Source organism: Macaca thibetana, chromosome 6 (assembly GCF_024542745.1).
Source record: "Macaca thibetana thibetana isolate TM-01 chromosome 6, ASM2454274v1, whole genome shotgun sequence".
Lineage (NCBI taxonomy): Eukaryota > Metazoa > Chordata > Mammalia > Primates > Cercopithecidae > Macaca > Macaca thibetana.
The window spans coordinates 53,413,544-53,430,915 of NC_065583.1; the positions used below are offsets into that span (position 1 = coordinate 53,413,544).

At 33.3% G+C, this 17,372-nt stretch overlaps 2 protein-coding genes across 3 annotated transcripts in view; both read right to left on the bottom strand.

Annotated features, from left to right (window-relative positions):
• The window catches only part of ISOC1 (isochorismatase domain containing 1), a 1,173,170-nt gene that overhangs the window by 919,326 nt on the left and 236,472 nt on the right, over positions 1-17,372 (bottom strand). The window lies entirely within an intron of this gene.
• Positions 1-17,372, bottom strand: part of SLC12A2 (solute carrier family 12 member 2) — a 103,546-nt gene that overhangs the window by 5,537 nt on the left and 80,637 nt on the right. The window contains exons 18-24 of one of the 2 annotated variants that reach the window (XM_050795750.1): positions 15,858-15,964; positions 11,852-11,931; positions 8,986-9,111; positions 6,546-6,593; positions 4,985-5,107; positions 3,053-3,164; positions 1,116-1,202 (exon numbers count right to left, since the gene is read on the bottom strand). In XM_050795750.1, coding sequence (XP_050651707.1) covers positions 1,116-1,202; positions 3,053-3,164; positions 4,985-5,107; positions 6,546-6,593; positions 8,986-9,111; positions 11,852-11,931; positions 15,858-15,964 — 683 coding nt within the window. The remainder of the gene's footprint in view (positions 1-1,115; positions 1,203-3,052; positions 3,165-4,984; positions 5,108-6,545; positions 6,594-8,985; positions 9,112-11,851; positions 11,932-15,857; positions 15,965-17,372) is intronic. The other variant, XM_050795751.1, reaches the window with a different exon arrangement.

Here is a 17,372-nt window from a genome sequence, read left to right on the forward strand (position 1 = left end):
GGAAATGCTCAGTGAAACATTTTGAATTTCTGATTTTTGGATTAGGGATTCTAAACCAGCATGTATAATGAAAATGTTTCAAAATTAAAAAAAAAAAATCTGAAATCTGAAACACTTTTGGTTGACCCCAAGCATTTGGGATAAGGAATCTCCAACCTGTAATAAAATTGCATTTTTAACTGCTAAAGCTGATCTCCCTGTATCTACCCCTCCTCCCCTTATGGCCATTTTCTCTCAACCTAAATATATTTTACCACAGTAGCCAAAATGATCCCTTTGAGCAATAAGTCAAATTGTGTTACTACTCTGCTCTAAAACACTCAAAGGCTTTCCCAGTTATCAATGAATAAAAGTAGTGTAAAAAAATGTACTAGAACATTTTGAAGGGGAAAAGGGCAGACACTAAAAATTTAAGGAAATGAAAAATTAATTTCTACATCCATATACTTACCAATAAAATAACATGAATGGCATTCTAATCCTCTATGAACATGAAAAACGTATTTTTCAGTATCAAATCTAGTATGAAGCACCCAGTACACAGTTTTACAATAAAAGCAATCTCACTTACAAATTTTACCTTACTATTTCCTATCTAAAAGGAATTCTTTACATCAGCTTTGTATTGATTCAACATTAATCTAAGAATTAATATTATATCAGGTAAAATAAATACAAATATCATTATAACAACCTGTATATACCATTTTAAGGTGGAATATTCCAAAGTCTTTCCTAGAAGAACTCTGAATGCAACTATTGTAGGCAAATGTTTAGATTTTCCTATTTTAGCAATAAAACAAAACAGTGGAAAGTAATAGGTATGTAGAGCAGGGACTGAGTGGTTATAACAACTGCAGGCAGGGGCAATGGAAATGAACCACCTTTCAGAAATCACATGTAAAGCTGTAATTTAAATCGTCTCTGAATATTGAAAACTCTTTAGACTTTCTTTAATATCTGATATATGCATACCAACTATCAATGCTAGATTTTTAAAATATTGACTTCACATGTAACTAACAGCAGGAAAATAAATCTCTGGGTTTTAATTAAGTTGTATCTGTCTGAGTAGGCCATCTATAAAAGGATCAGAAACTTGTAGAGTAACTTACTTTTCTTTCTTTGGTTTGGTATTGATATCTCCTAGGACCATAATGTCAGAAAAGTCTATTCGGAACTTGCTAAGCAAAGTAGCCATCCTACAACAAAAATAAATAGAATTAAGATACAAGTATTTTCATTCTATATTGGGCTGAATCCATATATCTGAAAAGCATAATTTATAGAAAAAGTCAGTCTATCATGTGCTAAACAATGTCCATTTGAATTAATTCACACCATTCATTCACAAAGCAGACTTAAATTCACTGAGTACTTTACTTTCTGAGTAATCAATCACTGAGTATTTTACTTTCTCTCTCTCTCCTTAGTACTGAGTAATGGACAAAGAGACATTAATAATTAAATTTAAATGGCAGCTAATGTTTCTTAAGTTTAGTCAAACTATATTGATAAGTACATAAATTTCAATAAAAACTAGTAGACAAATATTTATTTTTGGATTATTCTTCCATCCAAGAAGAATGCTTATCTCAGGGCCCAAATATGACCTGTGGGCCATACTGAAGATATAGTTGATGGCAGATTAAGTTCATAGCATTTTTGGGGAGGAGGGAACTGGAACAGGACATAGAAAAGGAGCATCAACAAGCCTGATTTTTCAGTAAATACCTTTCTGAAGGCACAGCTGGCAATGAAACATTGGTGGCAACAATAGAACAGTTGAAGTGCACATATATACAAAAAAAATGCAATTTTATTTTTAATGAAAATGTTTTTAAATTGAGATATGAGAAAAAAGATTTGCTACAGGTTTGATTATTAAATTTATTATTAGCATTTCTTGCATAATTCACTATTTGAAATGAATAAACACCTAGTTGAATTCCAGGACCTATCAATTAAGTGCCTACTATAAAACATGCTAAACATAACAGGGCCCACAAAACTTAAATAAGAAAATAAATATAATACCTGCCAGAATGTGATGAGTGATAGGTATAAAGTACATTGTGATTCCGGAAAGAAACATAACAACTAGATCTGGGGGTAAGGCGGGGGAAACAGGAAAGGCACTATGAAGAACTGAGCTAGGTTTTAAAGAGTGCAGTATTTAAAGAGAGAAAAGGAGAGGCAAGTGAAGAGCTATTTACAGTAGAGAGATGAGAGTAGGCAAAGGAGTAAAAGCCTGAAGTCACATGCATGCTTAGAGCATATGGAAAAGTGTACTGAAGTATAAGGCATACTGGGGGAAATAGAAGAACAGAAAGGGAATGAGAGGACAGACTGTCAAGGGCCTTGACTGCTACATTATAACAATTAGATTTTCTATGGCAGGTAGCAGGAAAGTCGTGAAAGTATTTTGGGTAGAGGAATTATATGGTCAAAACTCTGCTTTCTGAAAAATAAAACTGGGTTTCAATGCTTCTAAATACCCATGTCTTTGATCCATAATGTGTACAATATACACATTAATTAGGTTGAAGATTATGCACATTATGTAGTCTGTACAATATACATCTTACAGGTCAAAGACAAAACGAGTACTTACAGAGCAGGAGAGAAATACTGAAACAAGAACTATAATTGTGACAGTATATTCGGAAAGAATCGGATGAATGACAATGGCATCCTGCATTTTGTTGTCTAGAGTCTACAACAAAATGTATCCCATATACAAATAGGTAATGTTTGTGCACTTTCTCCCCTGATTAAAAGAAAAATGTTGCTTAGCACTTTAAAGTTACAAGTATTTAAGAAGGACATTCTAAAATGCTAATATGTTAAAAAAAATTACATCTAAGTAAAATTAAGTATCTACTAGTTAAACATGAAGACTACAAGGTTATATTCAAAATTTTTAACTTCAGTAAAGAACAAAGCAAGATAACAGACATTTTCTGGATTATCTAATTTTTATCCTATCAAATTTATACCGTAGCAATGAAGTGCTACTAGATGCATGCCCTTCAATGTGAAATAAACTTACGCTCTCCGGTCATGGTCTATTCTGTTTATTTTTCCACCAATGAATACTCTGATCTTACAATCTTTCCATTTTTTCTTGGTAGTCAGAAGGTAAGGTATCAATAAGGTCAAACCTGAATTATAAAAACATAATGAATCATTTACTAAATGCTAATTTCTTAATCAGGAACATCAATTTAGCCTCGAAAAACATGTCTACTACAACACCATATAAAACAAAAATATTATTTCTGTCCTTCCTTGATAATTCAGTCAAAAAGCCATTAGCAGACCTGAGAAAGAAAGGACTCCTAATGGAGTCTGATCCCATTCAAGGAAGGTAGCCAAATGGGATAGTGTATTTATTGACCTTAGCAGGAGCCATGTTTAACAATGAAATTAGAAATATGAAAAGGTAGAAGCTGGACTGAAATTGCTTTTTGATCTCCATTTATATCTCCACACACACATATACAAGGAGTTCCTGGCTCTGTCCATCGAGAAGGCCTGGGAGCAGTGACACTCTAGTAGACACAAGCATATCCAATGCCCTGATCTTTGTTACTAAACACTGTTATTCAGTAAAAGGAACCAGCATTCCTTGGATAAAGGGTTACTTTCATGGCTATGAAGAGAAAGTGTAAAACAATAAAACTGAGCCTGGAACATCTTCTTGTGTTGGAAAATAACTCAAAAGAAATGACTGGGACATGATAAATGGAAAGAAATCAGCCTAAGGAGGACTGTGCTGGCGAAATATGGGACAATTGGAACATCAAAACAAACGAAAGTAACAAATTATATTCTGGCATAGTTTGGATATCAGCCCCTACTGAAATCTCATAGTGAACTGTAATTAATCCCCAGTGCTGGAGGTGGAGCTTAGTGAGAGGTGTTTGGATCATGGGGGTTGGTCCCTCAAGGTTTGGTGCTTGTCTTTGTGATAGTTCTCATGAGATCGGGTCATTTAAAAGTGTGCGGCATCTCTGTCTCCTGTGTCTCTCTCACTCCTGCTTTCATCATGTGTTGTGCCTGTTCCTGCTTTGCCTTCTGCTGTAAGTGAAAGCTCCCTGAGGCTTCTCCAGAAGCTGAGTGATGTCAGGACCATGCTTGTGTGGCCTGCAGAATCGTCAGCAAATTAAACCTCTTTTCTTTACAAACTACCCAGTCTCAGGTATTTCTTCAAAGCAACACAAGAACAGTCTAACACATATCCTACTGAATATCAATAAAATAGGAATTGATGAGTCCACACTGACAGAAATAAAGAGAAAGCTCTTCCTTACAATAAAATGCCAACTAATAAATGAGGAAGAAACGATGGAACAGGAACATCATCATTTGGCAACCACAACAATAACAACAATAAACATCAATGGATGCTAAAGATAGTGGCGAAGGCTGCAAGAATAGTGTATTTACATAGTCTCAGAGTAATTCCTCTGTGCCATCCCCAATACCTGTAATTATAAATGTGGGGGGGGGGGAGGATAACTTTTCAGTGAATAAACGTGGTAAAAACCATATATTACTCAATGGTTAATTTCATCAGTGACGGGACAAATCAACATCCTGTGCCACCTGATGAGATGTAGACAGAAGAGCACAGCATCACTTCTGTAATATTTCTGCCAAAGATAGACAACCTAAAAACTAATTAAATAAAACATAAAAATAGCCCTTCAAATTGGGTGACAGTCAACAAAACGGTTCATAATATTAAAAGTTAAGGTCATGAAGCTCAAGGAAATACTACTGAACAACCTCCGCATTAGGGATACTGAAAAGACCAAACTGCTAAATGCTGTGCCTGATTCTGAAATGAATCCTTTTGCTTTTGGGAATGCTGGCAAAATTTGAATGGGGTCCACGGGTAAAGAGTGCCTGCCATTTCTTACCATTTTCACAATTTTACTAAATTTAAAATCATTTTTTAAAAAATTAACAACCTTACCTCCATCATCAAAAAGCCACCAGACATCAATAGTGTTCTTTCCTTGTTTTTTCTGAAACTGTGTACTAGCTTCAAGAAGCTTTTGGTCAGCTACATTTAAAGGCACAATAGGGCCTTTGGATTCTAAAGGATTAAGCAAAAAATAAAATGTAAGCAAAGTAAATATTAAAGTCCCTTTTGCTGAATTCCTATCGTTTCCTAATTTTTTTATATTCAGATGTTTATACTACAGACAATTCAGACAATTGTATATGGCATCTACCATAAGCTTTCAGTTGTTTATAATAAAAGTTTACTTTATAAATGGCTAGAGAGAAATAACTCTTTACAATAGCTAAACCAATCCAAATTATCTGCCTAATTACTAATATTTTCAAGCATTCTGAATGAATGTAAGAGAATCATAAATAACAGTCAAAAAATTATACTGAGCTGCTAGATTTTGTGTTTTGAAAAGCTGTTTTAGTCAAACTGGACAAATCAAGTTTATATCTGTTCTGTGAAACTATTTCTTTGGTAATCTGGTATCTCAATAATTTAAAGCTCACAACTTTTTAAAAGACAAAGTTGTTATCTATAATAAAAATGAAAGATGGGAGTTGAAGACATACTAACACATTCTTACAATGATCACAGTGAAACCTTAGTCTAAAGAAAGACTTCTAATTTTTACCTATGTTTTGTCCCCAATAGGTGGAACCCAATTCTAAAGCCATATAACCACCGCATCTTTCTCTGAACCACAGAAAGATGGTGGGAGCTCCTTGGAAGGGCACCCATCTGCTGCAGGCCTGAGAACAGTACACCAAGGAGTTCCCATTTATATTCTCAGGAGTTAAAACAAAACAAAATGAAACAAAAAACAGCATTGATTCCGTGAGCAAGCAAATGACTACCATGAAACTCCTACACGAAAATTTTAAAAGCAGAAATCCATATGAGGACATCTGATTACTTCTGCAGAATGTCACTTTTCATGCTGCTGTGATATATGCAAACATGACAAATGATTTTGCACGATGAAATAATATGGCTACCAAACCACACTGCTCCATAACTCTCACCTCTATCTCCTTCTCATAAAATTCATGTATGTTGACATGACTGTGTATCTCCCAAACGCAGCACGACTGTGAGAAATATTGTAATTTTTGAAATGAAAAATACATTAGTATCAAAATTGAGGACTTGGCTGGGTACAACTGATGGTAAAGAATGCAAGTGACACTGCAAATAAAACCTGTTTCAGTGTCCCTACTTATCATCTAAACCATGCAGTTTAAATTAAAAAAAAAAAATTAATACCGGCTGTCTGGGTCTGAATATTTCAGAAATGCTACGATGATTGAAAAGAATTTGTCTGTGATATAACTCCATTTCCTGGGAAGGCTTACCTCTTTAGACTAATAATACTTTTTCTAATCTGCATTCACAGAACTGTAACATTACCTCACCATGAAAATAAAAACCAAGGTTAAAAAAAAAAGAAGGGAATAAGGCTGGAGTTAAAGAGTTTACAGTATGAAAAAGGGATTAAAATAAAATGATGAAAAATGCCTGCCTTTTTTCAACAGTGGTTGAGTTGCAGTCTTGCCATCCTCTTCCTCAACTAGATTATGTTTAAAAAACACAAAAATATGTTAATTGCCTTTATATTAATAAAATAATAAAAATGCAACTAGAGCACATTTATAAACAAAATATAGTAGGAAGCAACAGTCCACTGAAAAATAAGACTGAAGATTAATATTTTCTGCACTGAGTGCTGAAGCTTCTAAAAAGCACACATATTTGAGACCCCTCCCCTACAGGATGACTAACACCTCTAATTTCTGTAAAATTATTTTTTAAATTTCAGCGTATTTTTAAAATTTTTACACTTTCATACTTGAGAAGATATTGAACTGTGGCTTATAAAGTATAAATGACATTAAACATTGATATTGCAGATAATAAATTTTAAACATGCCACTGCATCACTGTGCAAATAACTGAAGAGCAATTTTAGAAACATTTAATGGATATTTGTTGTTTATAAAAAATTAATCACCACTTGAAATATTAAGAAATTTGATCAGAGAAAGAAGTATTTTTGCTTTATATAAAACGCCAGGTTATACAGCAGTGATTTTTCTCAAATATATAAATGTATATGTGTATGTATATATGTGTGCATATATTTATCCATTTATATTTAAAAATATCTACAAATATTTTTCTGGCATTAAAAATTTTCCTAATCTCATTCTGTTCCCTTAATATAAGCTTGTATTAAAATATTTGTTTACGGCATATAAAACTCCGGACTTAGGAGAGTATACTGCAATGGGCTCTGGAGTTAAACTGCAAGATTGCAATCTTCCCTCTACTCATTTTACTAGCTGAGTGAGCTTTCGTTATACTGAACTTGCTTTTCTAAAGAGGTGTTAGTACCTACCTCTTAAGCTTGTTATACTAATGCAAGTATTAATGCACTGAGCTCTGGGCCTGGCAGAAAGTATTTAAAGGGTGTTCTTTACGACTCTTTGCATGATGTATGCTTCAATAACCAAGACAAACACAGCTAAATACTGTAGATTTATAATAACTACACAGTAATGTCTCTAATTCTGAAGACTTTAAAATGTATAAACTTTTCTATAATATCTATGCTGCTGACTTTGAGAATAACTGACAGAAAATAAACACAAAGCAAACGCTAATTTCTTAAACTTGTAATGGAAAAAGAATCAACTATATTTAATTTTATAGCATTCAATATTGTTCTTATAAAGCAGATATTTAATGGCATTTGTCTTTGATAATAAAAATTATAAATATAACTATGGATATGCTGCATTTGTTTAAAAGAGCTCAGAAATGTCAAGGAAATCTTGACATTTAACAATTATAAAGTAAGTTAAAGGCATTTAGATTTTTACAATAAAAAGGTAAGTAGAAATGTACTGACCCACTTTCCTGTTCTATAAAAATAATGATTTCATAAGATTGTAACATATATTAATTAGCTAATATATGGGTAACATCCACTATAATGTGGGTGCATGGAGTAGATGCTTGATATGTATTACTTCTTACCCTCCCATTAAACTTCACCTATTAATTCCCAACAGATTCTGTAGAAAAAGAATGTTTGAAGCAAAAGAAAAAAACAAAAAAGAGGAAATGAAAGAATGTATACTGCAAACTAAAATAAATGCTGGAATATAAGAACAGTTATCAGAATCAGTTTATAGAATTTTGAGGAAAAACAAAATAAATTATAATCAAGCCAGCATAGAACCGAAAAGGAAAATGGGTGTGAACTAAACTTTACTAATACTCTAAGCCAACAAGGTAAATAAGAAGGAAAGAAATAAAAAGCAACATTACTGCTTCTAAACAATATAGAAGAGATAAACTGCACAAAGACATGATTGGTCCAAGGTTATAATTTCAGAAAAAGAATGGGAAATACTTTGCAGGAATCAAAAGTATGTTATAGTCTGATGATTTACAGCGCAGATTTTTTTCTTGTTGCGTGTCAGCTAGGAATAGGACAGATGGAGATACTAGACCGAACAGAGGTAGGAGAGTGAGGGTGGGAGAGTAAGATTTGGAAGTCATCCTTCTTTTCTTCTCAAACATGACACACAGATTTGTGGATGAAATTATGTGAAAGTTTCATGAGTTTGTTACTTTAAAATTACCATGTTCTTTCCAAATTTAGATTTAACCTATGCTTCAAATTAAAATGTTTTATTTAAAGCAACTATAAATAAAAACACAGAGGCCATATTAGTAAATATCTGGCATGGTTTCTGTCTGATGATCTACTCTAGTACCTTACACAGCTAGTCATTTTGTAGCCATTTTTGAAAGCCATAAATTCTACCTGACCAGCAAGAAATGACCAGTACAAGTTTGAGAACAGGTTATTTTTATAAGATATATAATTAAAAATATTTCTCCCAAATTAAAACATTACTATTAATAAGACTTATTGTTTGAATGAAAATTACCTTTGTGTGTAACCGGTTTTTCACTGAGTGGTTTGGAAGTATCTAAATCGGATTTTTTACTATACTCCACACTTACTACCACATCCTTGGTGCCAGGTGATTTCTCTTGTGATGACAGTAATTCTTCTGTAGACACAAAATTATTTAAAATAGTATCTAAGTCATATTTTAACTGTTAAATAAGGCATTATGGTTTAGTAATAAAACTATTATGAAAAAATAAGTTTGTTATAAATGCCTTCTTATTTAAACAACTGTGATAATCTGTTTGAAATGACTATTTATTTAAATACGTAAACCACAACTAGGTTATAGGTTGAATATTCTGATCTGAAAATCTGAAACTTTTTACATACCTAACATGATGCTCAAAGGAAATGCTCAATGGAGCATTTCAGATTTTGGATTTCTGAACCAGAGATGCTCAACTGGTAAGTACCATGTAATGCAAACATTCCAAAATCAACCTCCTCCCTCCAAATTCTGAAACCCTTCACGTTCCAAGCATTTTGGATACAGATACATAAACTGTATTTGAATTACGAGCTAGAGAATTAGTAATGAGTACAATTCATAGAACAGTAGAATCTGGTAGACAGTAATACATAGTATGTGAATCAATTCTGCTCTCAAAATCAGTTACATAAAAAATGTAAAATGTAACAACTGTCCATAGATATGTAAGATGACAGACAATACTGAAAAATTATACCCACTACTATAAAACCAAGACCACCGAATACAGTCTTCCTAAGTTCATGGTGAAAGTACCATTTCTTCCTTTTAAAGTAGTTTTTCTTCATTTTCTCTTTTTGTCAGAGTTAGTAAAGATTTAACTTCCACCATACAAATATGTATCACAAAGACAAATATAAAACTGATAGTATATCCATAATCCTCATCATTTATTTGTGTAAATGAAGAGAAACAAAAGAAACTACATGCCAGCACTATGCTAAGAGCTCACAGGCCTTAATCTCCTTTTTAATCTTAACAACCAACCTGTAAGGTAAATACATTTTAACAGATAAGGAAACTGAGGCTTGGAAGTCACCAAATTTGCCTAGGCTACAAAACATCTAACAGAAAAGGCTGAGATTTTTAAAGCAGATTTGCCTGACTCCAATGCCTATGCCCTTAATTCTTATGCCCAAATTCCTGTTTTAAAACTTAACGATGAATAATAAGGTATTCAAAAACATTTCACAATGATTATAAATACATGAAAATACTTTTTAAAAGTTTCAATCACATTCAAACTTCAGTAAATGATAGAACTATATAATTTATTCATCAAACTGTGATATGTGAAAGGGAACACTACTATTTATGTTGAGTTAACAGGTATAAGGCACTCTAAACCTCAATTCTGGTAGAGCAAGAAGTAACTGAATAATTTGCCAAACCTACTCCAGATTGCTGAAAATGCATATTTGGTTACATGGATAAAGACCTCAAAGTGTTTCAAAACTGCAGACTGCCCTTAAAGGGGTAAAGAGAGGGAAGATTAAAACAATTTAAATACAGAAGCAGATACTTCTTAAGTATTTAGGCTTAGGGGTAATATGTTATATATGTAAATTTTCTTAAGCTTATAATTTCTTAAACTACCAGAAAATCTTCACAGAATATAAAAATCTTCACAGTTGGTTTTTTTTTTTTCCTGCTTTGTTTTGAGACAGAGTCTTGCTCTTGTCGCCCAGGCTGGAGTGCAATGGAGCAATCTTGGCTCACTGTAGCCTCTGCCTCCTGGGTTCAAGCAATTCTCCTGCCTCTGCTTCCCGAACATCTGGAATTACAAGCATGCCTGGCTAATTTTTGAATTTTTAGTAGAGACGTGGCTTCACCATGCTGGTCAGGCTGGTCTCAAACTTCTGATCTCTGGTCATCCACTCACCTCGACCTCCCAACATGCTGGGATTACAGGCATAGGCCATGGTGCCTGGCCATAGTTTTTATAAAGTTGGCAAAAGCAGTAATTATACCTTACTTAGGCTTTAATCTTCACTTCCAAAAATGCTTTAAAAGTTACACACTATATTATTTACACACTATTCCTGACATGTCAAAATTATACAGTAATGATGGGAGACAAGAAAAGTACATAGAAAGGGGGAACACATAGGGAGATGTCTGTAGTGACAGAACAGTTCTGTATCTTTATTGCAATGGTGGTTACACAAATGAACACATAGTAAGTGGCACACAACTACACAATCACAAGAGTTGTAAAACTGCTGAAATATGAAAAAGGTCCGTGGATTGTTCCAATGTCAATTTCCTGGCTTGGATACAGTACCTTAGGATAAGGCAAGATATTACCATTGGGGGAAACTGGATGAAGGGTACAGAGGACCTCTCTACTATTTTTTTGCAACTTCTTGTGAATCTATAAATATTTTTAAATTAAAAAATGATTTTTAAAAAATTCATTAGGTCTGAAGATAGAAAACATTATGACAAAGTTTAGGCTTCTACTATCAATATGACTGTACAAAGCATAGTTTTATAAATATGAAAATGTCTAATGATTTAGTGGTCATTTAAAAATTTTTCCTCAGGCTATTTTACTTATGTCTTTAAAAAACCTGGCCAACAGACAAACCTAACTAATGTCTGCTTCTCTTAAGCTTATCCTTTGGATTGAATTTTATTCTCTCCAGTAATAATCACTAACCATCATCCAGGTTGGTACAAAGAGAAAACACAAACTTTAGTGGAGTCAAACAGATGTGATCTTAAAATGCCATATAGTAAGTCCATGACACATAATTATTAAAAGTAATGAAGAGTTCGTGAGAATATAATTTTCTAACAAAGTAGTTTATTTTTTTTAAATAAGAAACTTATTTCAAGCAAAATTTACCTTGTCCTTGAAGATGAGATATATCCAGACCTTCTTTTAGGCGAATAACCACTACTCCATATTGTATGTCAAAGGCATCACTAAAAACAAACAAACAAACAAAAACAACAAAAAAACCACAAAAATTTGTGTTATCGTCTATAAAATAAAGATAATAGTAGATGATCTCTAAAATTACTTTCAGCTTTAAATGTCTGATTTTTAAAACATGCTTTGAAAATCACTAAATCACTTGTTGAGATATGTATGTTAGTTTCAAATCCCACAACATTCTCTTCTGTAATACCCTTGAAAACTACTTTTCAGATCTTTGCAGTACTGACATTATACCTACAGCAGTGGTTTAAAGCAGCAGCAGTATTTTTATCCTTCTGAGTTAAATTATAGAAAAACTACTTTCAGAATCCCGCTATATTTATATTTGGGCTTATACCATTAAAACCAAGAGAAATACATGAAGACACACACACAAAAACCTACATGCTACTGCGAATGATAGCAGGTTCCAGGATATGAAGAAATTCTTTTTGAAAAGACTGAGGGAATTTTAATACAATTTTTAAATTTTTACAAAACTGATTTGAACAGTGGTTCAAAGATTTTACATACATCTGCAAATACATATTTACCTCTCCCTTTTTTTTTTTTTTTTTTTGAGACAGAGTCTCAGTCACCCAGGCTGGAGTGCAGTGGCGTGATCTTGGCTCACTACAACCTCTGCCTCCCGTGTTCAAGCAATTGTTCTGCCTCAGCCTCCCAAGTAGATGGGAGTACAGATGCGTACCACCACGCCCGGCTAATTTTTGTATTTTTAGTAGAAATGGGGTTTCACCACATTGGCCAGATTCCTGACCTCGTGATCCACCTGCCTCATCCTCCCAAAGTGCTGGGATTACAGGCGTGATCCCTTTCATTTTTAAAAACACAATTGAGAGCATTCTATACACACAGAAAATACATTAAAATTTCAAACACAGCTTTAAAACCAGACTTAAACCCTGGAATCTCAGTTATGAGCATAAATCTTCATTTTAATCCAAGTTTTTCTCAAATCTACTGAATTAATTTTAAATTTTGAAGCATCATGTTGTTCTCTGATAGTGGTAACAGGTTTAACTTTCATCTTTAATATTTTTCATTGCACAAGTAATAAGTATTCACTGTAGACATATTAAAAATGATATATTAAGATATAGCTGTATGAAATTAAAAAGGCTAAAATCCAATAAAATGGTCAAATTATTAATCTTACTGACAAATGGAAGAATGTGTTCAGGATATAATATATGGTTATAAAAGGTCTCTTGTTTTTAAATCATGGAGAGACAATCTGGCCACATTCCTAAGATGAGCTAACTAAAGTTAAAAAAGTCACTGGAGAAAGAAATTTAACAGGCAATATTAAATAGATGGATATATGATAGATGATATAGACAGGTAGATGCATGGATAGATGGATATGGTTTTTGAGAGAAGCAAAACAGAGTTTAAGGAATTAATTTAAGGAATTAATCTTTCTCAGCTGTATCTTGAAAGATCTCATTAATACTAGAGGAAAAAATAACTACAGACATTTGAAAAATTGGTTAATCAATTAAATCAAAATCAATTTCTTTAAAGCTAGGGAATATAGCTCCCCAAGTTTACTGTGGATTAAAACGAATAAATGTTTTTGTTATAAGCTATAAAAATTGATTTGCAGCTTCAGATCTTATATACTACTAATAAAAACAACATATAAAGCATACCTAAATTGCACAAGGTATTTAAAAATCACAGCTAAAACATCAGTGGAAGTGCAACAAGATAAAGAATAAGCAGTGTCACTGCTTTGAAACTGCTATTAATTTACATGGTTCTAAAATCAGAAAGTGGTATTTCACCTATCCTTTAACTGCTGCCTGACGTACAGGAGTCATGTTCAGAGTAATATTCAACGTTCAGAACACTCACTCACTTTAATCCCTAGAAGGTCAGAGTCAGAAAGACCCCTTCCAGTGTTCCATTATGAGTAACTACACCTAATAACGTGACAGGTGTATGAAATAATTTGTAAAAAATGTCACTTTTTCTATTTTTTAGGATAATTACTTCATCTCACTGCTCTTAGGTCTTGAGAGAGAAAAAGCATAGCCCACAGCTCATGGGTTTCATGGCTCATGGACCACATTAATCTTTCTGTCCCTAATCCCTATACATACAGAATACAGAATTAGAAAGCCACAACGAGGTTTTGCTTACAAAAAAGTTAATAAAACCAAAGCTCAACAGTAGTGACAACATGCAACAAATCAGCAGAGTTTTAATTTTACAAAAAGCATTTAACAATTAGTTGGTAAATCTTGTTTACCATATATATTACTAATCCATATAAAGAGATCCTTTAAAAAGTAGAGTATGAGATCCAGCTGTTTCCTCAAAGACTTTTCAAATGTCACTAACAAAACCATCACATGTGAGACAGGCAAATATATGCGGTTATAGCTAAAGATACAACAGGAGTTTCAGCAAGGAAGTGACTCCAGTGAGAAAAAAGGGTGATCAGATCAAAATTCATAGAGAAAATAGGACTTAAACTTTAATCTTAAAGCTACTTTGTAAATAAAAGTGTTTTGTTTGTTTTAAAGGACAATTATAAGAAGTAGACAGTTTTATTTCATCAGTGCTTAGGATGAGAAAAAAAACTCCTCAAATCAAGTATGGCATAGTGGAGAGGGAATGCTTATCTTCAGTATAAACAAGATAAACAGGTTAGGAAAATCTTAGAATAGTAGGAAAACAAGTACTTTTCAAGATTAAGAAGAAAATCTGGCAAAAACAAACAAAAAAAAAAGGTTTTATTCTTTTTGTTAAGTAACTCGGTTTCAAAAAGCATGTGGTAGATTACACTCAACAGACACATCCACAAAAATCCACAAACAGAATACAACCAGAAAGACAAAGTAGCAAAAGAATAAAAAAGAACACACTAGACCAGGGGTCCCCAATCCCCGGGTCATGGACCAGTGGTGGGTGGGGTCATGGACCAGTGGTGGGTGGGGCCTGTTAGGAACTGGGCAGGCTACACAGCAGAAGGTGAGCCATGGGCAGGTGAGCATTACCACCCGAGGTACACCCCCTGTCAGATCAGCAGCGGCACCAGATTCTCAAAGGAGTGCAAACCCTATTATGAACTGCACATGTGAGGAATCTAAGCTGTGCGCTCCTTAGGAAAATTTAGTGCCTGATGATCCTCAATTGTCTCCCATCACCCCCAGATGGGACTATCTAGTTGCAGAAAAACAAGCTCAGGACTCCCATTGAGTCTACATTATGGTGAATAGGTAATAATAAAAGTCCACAATAAATGTAATGCGCTTGAATCATCCTGAAACCACAGCCCCCACCACTACCCATGTCTGTGGAAAATTCGTTTTCCATGAAACTGGTTCCTGGTGCCAGAAAGGTTGGGGACTGCTGCACTAGACAACCCAAAAAATGGAAGTTACAGTGAACTCAAACTTAACTCTTCAAGATGGTAGAAAAACAAAACATGTAAGTACATTTAAATAAAAGAAATGTAAATAACTTAATGAATGAACCAAATGATTAACTGCAAAATTTGTTTGGAAGGGGAACAAGCCTAAACAGGGATAAAATACCCTTCCTCAGCACATTATAATGACATAGTTTAGGAGGTGATGGGTCTAACATTCGGGAACTCTGCTCAGCAACAGCTGTAGGAATAGGAAAAAGTTTACAAACTTAAATGAGAAGCCAGAGTGTATACATATACATACATAGGTATGTGTGTATACATATATGCATGTATGTAAAGAGACATACAAAGATCAATAAAAAATTGTTAATAGATTATCAATTTAAAACCCAGATGATTTGTGTGATTCTTTTCGTTCTTATATTTCCATTAGAAGAGACGTGAGAAACAGGCTCCAAAAATTAGGGCAAGCTTTCAAAATTAACATTTTCTAAATGAACTACATTATTGAATTAAAAAGATACTTACTGAAATAAGTTTATATACATATCCACATCCCTCATATCTGCTTGCAACCAATCTTTCTTAAATCCAAGGACAAGTGTGTTTGGCTTCATACGACCAAGACCAGCAGCCTAAAATATAGGGTCAATATAACTTTACAGATATATTATTTTCAACAAAATATTTTCTGAAGTGATAAAACTGTCCTCCAAATTGACAGCTTCTATAGACACTCTTAGCAAAAATTCTTCAGCATTGCATATATGCATATTACAAATTATATATACTACTCCACTGATATTACTTATAAGTAAACATACACAAAAATATAATTTAAAAATAAAATACTTGAAAAGTTCTAAATGTACATTTTTGTACTTTTATGATCTACCAAAATTTTCGTATTTTTTCTAAGAGAAATAGAATATAATTTTAAAAATTATAATACAGTGGTATTCTCGTTTATATATTTTGATAACAGCCATTAAAAACTACAAACAAAAGTCCAAATGAATGCAGTTCTGAATCACATCAATACTAAAATCTGAATTTGTCCTACCAATCATGCAAAAGTTTTTGCTGACATTTGGCTAATTTCCTTCCTCAGTTGTTCCATCAATTTTTCTTGCAACCTATTCAGGATTTGCAACTCAGTATGTTTAACAATAGGGAATCGGTTTTGGGGTCTCCCTTCAGCCCTTCCTGGATACCAAAATCTGCAAATGCTCAAGTCCCTTATATAAAATGGCATAGTATTTGCATATAACCTACACATATCCCCGCTTATTCTTTAAATCATCTCAAGATTACTCATAATAGCTAATACAATATAGTTATATTGTATTTTAAAATTTGTATTATTTTTATGGTTGTATTATTATTTTTTCAAATAATTTTAAGCCATGGTTGGTTGAATCTGTAGATGTAAACCTGCAGACACAGAGGGCCAAAGTATCCCCCCAAATCTACTCAATCTAAGATTTCTAAACACATCAGAAAATTCTGTTTCCAAGATTGTGTGCACACACGTTTTAGTATTTTATTGTAGAAAAAGAGGAATAAAAAAACTGTCATTTTAACCATTTTTAAATGTACAATTCAATAGTATTAATTATATTCACAATGTTATATAATCAACACTACTATCTAGTTCTAAACATTTTTCATCACCCCAAACAGAAATTCTATAACCATCAAGTAATAATTACCCATCCCCTTCTCCCTCCAACCCTTGGTAATATCTACTTCTGTCTCTATGAATCTGCCTATTCTAGATATTGTATGAGTGAAATAACAGTATACGTCCTTGGCATAATGTCTTCAAGGTTAATCCATGTTGTAGAACTTCGTTCCTTTATATGGCTGAATAATATTTCATATTACATACACACAACACACATACATACACATATACACCACATTTGTTTATCCATTCATCTCTTGGGAGACACTTTTATCTTTTGGCTATTGTGAACAACACCGCAATGAATATTTTTTATCTGTCCCTTTTGTTGCTCATGCTTTTGGTGTCATATCTAA